The sequence below is a fragment of the Odontesthes bonariensis genome, chromosome 8 (assembly GCF_027942865.1).
Source record: "Odontesthes bonariensis isolate fOdoBon6 chromosome 8, fOdoBon6.hap1, whole genome shotgun sequence".
Lineage (NCBI taxonomy): Eukaryota > Metazoa > Chordata > Actinopteri > Atheriniformes > Atherinopsidae > Odontesthes > Odontesthes bonariensis.
The window spans coordinates 11,521,449-11,528,093 of record NC_134513.1 but is presented as its reverse complement, the minus strand read 5'-3'; the positions used below and the strand labels follow the sequence as shown (position 1 = coordinate 11,528,093).

General features: G+C 41.0%; 1 protein-coding gene across 4 annotated transcripts in view; it reads left to right on the top strand.

Annotated features, from left to right (window-relative positions):
* Window positions 1–4,576: 4,576 nt before the first annotated feature.
* Window positions 4,577–6,645, top strand: part of pcloa (piccolo presynaptic cytomatrix protein a) — a 67,815-nt gene continuing 65,746 nt past the window's right edge. For all 4 annotated transcript variants that reach the window (XM_075471709.1, XM_075471708.1, XM_075471710.1 and 1 more), the window contains exon 1: window positions 4,577–5,022. In XM_075471709.1, the coding sequence (XP_075327824.1) occupies window positions 4,811–5,022 (212 nt within the window). In that variant the 5' untranslated portion in view covers window positions 4,577–4,810. The remainder of the gene's footprint in view (window positions 5,023–6,645) is intronic.

The following is a 6,645-nucleotide window of genomic DNA, read 5'->3' as shown; positions in this document are numbered from 1 at the left end:
GAGTCCTGCTACAACATAAAGTCCCCTTCCAAGGTCCTTCACTTAAGCACAATAACATCCTCCTTGAAAGAAAGCCTACAGACACTGATTTCAGGTCTGTTCCATTGCGCCAAAATTTGAATCTTAGCAGCAGGAGAGATTTTAGTGAGCCCTGTGACTCCATGCAAATTCTAAATCCTTGCTGACACGATGAAGAGATGCAGACGATATGACACATAGCTAAAAGATTGCTAAGCCTCGAGACAACTGAAGTACAGCTTTGGTTTTCAGTACATGTTGATATTTAACACATTTCACGGTGTCAGACTGCCGTCAACTCGGGCTTTTTGCCAGTTCAACGCACAGACATTCTCATTTCTTTTGTATTTGTGCCACTGTGAGTTTGTCTGGAACAAAGAGACTTACATAACTTTGACTCCGTTTTGAGAGTCTGAAACAGACGTTTGTGTGTCCTTAGGGAGAGAAGAACATTACTCGAACAGAATTTGGCTTGCAGGAAACTGCCTCCACATGCTCTGAAAAAGAAATTTGTCCTATTTCTTGAATACTGCAGAGCAATATGTGTATATCTTCTCTGTATTGCTGCAGTTATGTCATCCACTTCCTTTGTTTGGGCTCACTAGGCTCAACAGATTGTTGGGCCACGCTTCTCGGTGCAGCTTTACAGGACTTTTGTGGTGGAAAGAAAAGAATTAAGTATGGAATCAAAGTAGGGAAGGAATGAATAATTGATGCCTTTTTACTGCTTGTTTATTTTGTTGTTTAATTTAAATTTTTTCAATTTTTTTCCCCTTTAATTTGATTATTTGATTTTCAGTTTGACCCTCAGCTGTGGCAGTGAGTTACTGCAGTACTGTGCACACATGCACTGTGTGGACAAGAAAACAGCTTACAGGGCAGAGCAGTGAGTGATTGGCCTATCTTCTATAAGAAAAGAGGATTAAAAGGGCTGCTCATGTCTGCGCATGAGTGTGCCTTTGTCCGCCTGAGTGAGTGTGTATGTGCAGGCAGCAGGTGCACCCAAACACGCCTGCTGTGTGCATGTGGATGGTAAGGTAGGGTAAGGAAAGCAAGGGATCCTCTGTGACTTTAGAAATATTTTTAGTTCTCTGCGTCTCACTGGTCAGAAGGAATTCGCACTGGGGGGGGGGGGGGGGATTAAGCACGTGCCAGGATGCTAATCGGGATAAGAGAAGCCCAGCCCTAATATGCCAGAAATTAAACGTCACTTTGCAAGTACACCGTCACCTGGGAGCTGCCTCTCATCACACATTCACTTTGAGGATCTAAGCACACACAGTCCTGGACAATAACACAGGTATGTAACTCTTGTTTGCTCTTTGCACCTCTTTTTGGAAAGAGAGGGGATTATGGAGTTAACGTTCGGTTCAAATAGCTTGTTTAGACCATATCAAAAAAGGAAAATGACTCTTGCAGTAGACATGTTCTCTGAAAGGTATTAGCCTGCAGGGTCTGGGTATTTATGTTATATCTTTGAATCTGATATTAGCACTTTAAACTTGAGTTTTGGTGGTGCCGTCCAGTCTCCAGAGGCAAAGAAGCTATCTTTGTCAGCTTCTTTGCCTCATGTCCCAACTGTGTATTCAAATTTAATGACTACAGTCCAGTGTGTGATCTGGTTACCCGACTCGGGTTACATTTGTGAGCACAAAACACATACTCTGTATATCTCATACAATGTGACTGTCCAGGAGTGGAGCTTAAAGTGGACTTCAATAAGTCCAGATTCAGGATAAGTGTTCCTATTTTAAGTCACTGTATACTACTGAAATACATTTCAAAAGGACAGACTACACTTTTAAATCCAAACCTTTATCTGACAACTGTAGTTACTCTTTACATAAAACTTTTCACATATAAGCATGCACGTTAAATGTAAATGTTTCGAGAAAGATTAGATCAGTAGTTCCCAAATGTTCTATCTTGGGAATTTATTGGAGGGATCCCTTCTAAACATCTCAAATGTTTCATCTAAATAATTGTGTGGTGTAAAGAGTTTAGAGCTTTTACATGTAATCCTATTTTTCCCTTTATTTAAAAATGTATTCTTGTACTGATATATTCGCTTAACCCCTTACACACTGGGCTATTTTCTGAACATCTTAAAAACTTCCTCAAAATCAGTCAGCTGTGCAACTCTACAGCTGTGATGCCAAGCTGAAAAACTCTTGTCTCTATAGTTTAAAGTCAAAAGTCAAAGTCAAATTTATTTGTATAGCACATTTCATGTACAAAATAATTCAAAGTGCTTCACATAAAATAAAAGCATTGCATCAGGGAGTGTAAGAAGCATTAAAAATACATATAAGAATATAAAGAGAAACAAAGAAATTAATAAAAATGGATGTAAAAACAAGCCACAATCTAGATAAGTTCAAAGATACCGTGCAGATTGCATGCATAGTTTAGAAACACTTGGGGGAATTCTGAATAACAATAGGTCTCCTCATCCTTATTACGAGGACAAACAAAGATTTGATCAAAATCTTAAATTAAAATGTATTAGATTAGAAAGTAAATATTTGCCTAATAACAATAAATGAGTGATACTGATGAAATTGAATCTGGTCTTCGAGTTCTCAAATGCAAGTCTACCAAACTTGGTTCTACAGATTAAAAACACAAAAACATCTGTTATACACTGAGTAATGCTAGGTTGTCTCTTCAGTCTAAAGACTACGCTTTTATGACTGTCCGTGTGGGTGGAAGTGTGTTTATGTGAATGTGCAGGTGACGCCTTTGTATGAGGTGTGAGCACAAACCGGACTGCAGTTCATTTAACCACAAATGTCAATATAAAAAGTGTTTCCTGAATATTACAAGTAGAGTATTTGACAAAAAATACACATGAGTGGTATCCGTTAGTTTGTTTACATTTTGGTAAGGAAAATAAAAAAAACGTATATTTCCTGAAATAACACACTATCATTTTAACAGATATTGACTTTGAGTGGGATAAATTAGGAAATTATTGCATGCATTCTCAAAAAAAATCAAAAGATTGTTTATCCAGGATTTAAAGCACACCACACCTATAGACAAAGAAATGTGGAGGATATCCAGATGTCTATAATCCCACTAACAGCTGCTGCCATCACATCTAAAATTTGGTTTAAATGATGATCTGTAGTGTCACATGCTCTAAGTCTGAGGCTTCTTATCCAAGTGCTTAGGGATCTGAGTTTGGTCTACTAAGGACACATTAGCCCGAGAGCTCCACAGACAACAGAGCAAATGAGCACTTGCTGTCAGATGACAACACGTCATCATGATGTACAGCAGAGCCGATGTGCTTTAATATCCTTCTTGTTGGATCTGTTTGCTCGTTGCGCATACTCTCACAATAGGAGAGCTATAGGCTTGATTTGCAGCATATGAGCTGTTGTAATGTTGTGATGTTCACAGGTTCCCATTGGTGTGTATGTGTTGTCATTGTCAGGATGCAACGCTCTGCAGTCTCTGTCTTTTCCCTACGCTGCTTTTATATTACACTCATTCAGTCGCATGCAGCGCTCTGCGTGATAACACAAGTAATCAAATCATCACATAGGACATAAAGAATTAATTGGGACGTATCTTGCATCAGTCAGTGAAACCGGATTTCCCAACATGCCTCTGCCAGTACTGAGCCACACGTTTAAGAATATAAAGGCCTTAAGATATAATATGAGGCATCCTACATCAATCTGCCAAGTTAAAAAAAAAGCATATGAGGTATTCATGATATGAGTCATCGGTGAACCTTTGCACAGTTTTATCTGTCTTCTTGAATATTTTATGACAACAATCTCTTCTAATATTAAATATCTTATTTTGGATTCACACTTCTTTAAAATTTTTGCTCTTCAAGAAACCATGTTCGGATCACCCTGACTTTGTTTGTGAGGAGGTCATAAAGTGTAAAGGCTTAAACATCTTCCAGCCACCCTCTGGAGCACATACTTTACCCACAAACATTATTTACAGCTGCCTCCTCTGGTTTGACCTACTTTCAAACCACAAACTGCAAGCCCGTTAAGAAAGCATCTGGGACCCCAACATTCCTCAATAATCATCGACTTATTATGGAGCCCTCATAAAATCAAACCAGACACATTTAGTTGTGCTGGTCGCTTTAAATACACATTTTCATCTGCTGATGTCTTCGGATCACCTGTTTAAGACGGATTCGGAACATGCGCGGTGGGCAGGAGGCTGCCTGAGAATCTGTGTTAAGGTAACTAGCGTTACACAGAAAAGAGCGGATCTCGTATTTTTCTTTTCGGTGTAAAGTTTTTCCAAATTTACACGCCTATTTTAGCTGATAGGTTTTCCTTTTGTGTGGTGCTACTACTTCATGTGTCGTAGATTTTCCTATATAATTGCTATTAGAATTTTTAATGTTTCCATTAATTGGAATTTACGTTAAGCAGTTACGGCTGGATGGGACTACACTTGAAGTAAATGTTTGCTTTGATCGTCAAATAAAATTGTCATTTTATTTTGTTGAAATATACCGGAAATAAACTTTTGTTCCTATGAGCAGTAGTAAATTGGAGACCCCCCTCATGGAAAACTGTGGCAACTGTGGTGTGCAGCTGCAGAGCTGCGAGACACAGAAAAAACAACAAGAAATGGTGGAAATGGAGAAGCAGGACAGGGCATGAAACTAACCAGAAAATAAACATTATCTGAGATGCTTCGAGACACAGAGGAATACCGTCTTTGCGGCACTTTTTGGAGATAAAAAACGGCGAAGACAGCTCGGATCGCGCATTGATCCGAATACGGGGAACGGGAGGGGTCGATCATGGGGAACGAAGCGAGCCTGGAAGGAGGCGAAGGGCCGCCGTCTGGGCTACCGGAGGGGCTGGCACCTGACGGGAAGGGTGGCTTTGTCCGGGTCTCCGATGGGACTCCGGTCAACCTGAATGAACTCAGTGAGGAAGAGAAGAGGCAGCTCGCCGCGGCGATGTCAAGGGCGCAAGGCAGGCAGCCCGGGGGCGCAGCAGCTGCAAGAAGGCATGGAATTTAAACTGCATGCTTTAATTTTCTGAAAACATAACCAAGCGAGTGTATTTGAGAGGGGCGAGAGGATGTGCTGTGATAGTGTGCAGCATCATTATAGGGCAATAAGGAGGCTGATAGCCTGTTCACGCCCATTCTTTAATCCTACAAACCGCACTAAGAAACGACTGATAGATAATCAACATCTAACGATCAGAGTGTAGCTCCTTCTCGCCGAACACACACAGCAGCTCGAACATAAGCTAATTCGTACGACAGCTGTGCATGTTGTGCTTCCGCTGTTCCTACATGGAACATATCAACGACGATCCTATATTGAATGTTTTTCGTTTTTTTTAAAAAAAAAGACGGTTTGATTTGATCTGTTGTTGTATGTGTGAGATCAGAGAGGAGTCTTTCCTTAGAGACACACCCCCAACTGTATTTGTAAGAAATTGTCGAAATGCCTGCTGGGAAAGCAAATCTGTCGTGCCTAGTGTGCCCCCCCACCCCACCCCCTTTACCGTTTAAACGTCGCCAGAAGACCCAGCTAAACAAATATGCCACCTGAATTTGTTGTGTACAGCCCCTCTAAAATGGCCAGTTAAACTGCGCACTCCCGAATTTCACTTTGCATTTTAATCGGTTGCGAAGGAAATGTGCTGTGTTGTGAAAGGAAATGTGAAAAAGCTGCCATTAAGCGTCCGATTGTGAGTTGCATTCATGGCAACGGGAAAGATTTCTCTGTAGCTATCAGGTAAAGTGATGCGCGTCACTGCTAATTGGCTCCAACTGGGGGTAATTGTTATTTATATCTGAGGTAGAGATCGGGGGGAGGGGAGCATCAATATTAATATGACTATAAATAGAACAGAGGCGTTAATGTCATCTCACTTAGTCTTCCTCCTGCTTTATTCTGAGCGTTTTTGTGAAAGAAAAAGAAACTTATTTCATCTTCTGCTGTTGAGACGCCCGTATTGGAATGAACATTCGTCGCCGTCCATGGTTCTGAATCTCTTCACTGCTGTCCATGGTGCTGAAACTCCCGCTGCAGTGAACTGGCTTACAGCAGGCATTACAACACCACTTACAGTGTTTGCTGGGCCGCTACCCCTCACGTTTATGTATTACGCGCGTTGCCTATTAGAATAATCAGAAGCTGTATTCATTACAGCATTACACCGTATTGCCTGCAAATGTAAATTGATAAAGACAAAACATCAGGGACTAAAACAACAGTCTGAGAATGCAGTGTGATCTATGTGTTGCATCATTGTGCAATAATAAAGCCACATCCAGCCAGTCCATTAGTGCACTGATGTATTTCTCTAAAGATCCAATTGGCTTGTGCTTTGTGTTTGGGTTGTGAATGTTGCCTCTTGCTCTGACCTAACAAAGGCTCCTCAGTTTACTCCAGTGTAGCTGGGCATTTCTCACTCCATCTCACCGATCTACACCCGTGTCATTCATCGGTATTCATGCCTCTGTCAGCTTTACCCCTAGGCTGCTATAGCTACATATCCTGTGTTGAGCAGGCCTAAGTGTTAGTGATATGGCCTGAGTCTTGCATTATCAGCACAGTGGTGTAACATTTGAGGCAGTGTAGCAAGTAAACATTCCAAGCAAAAAGCAAATTGA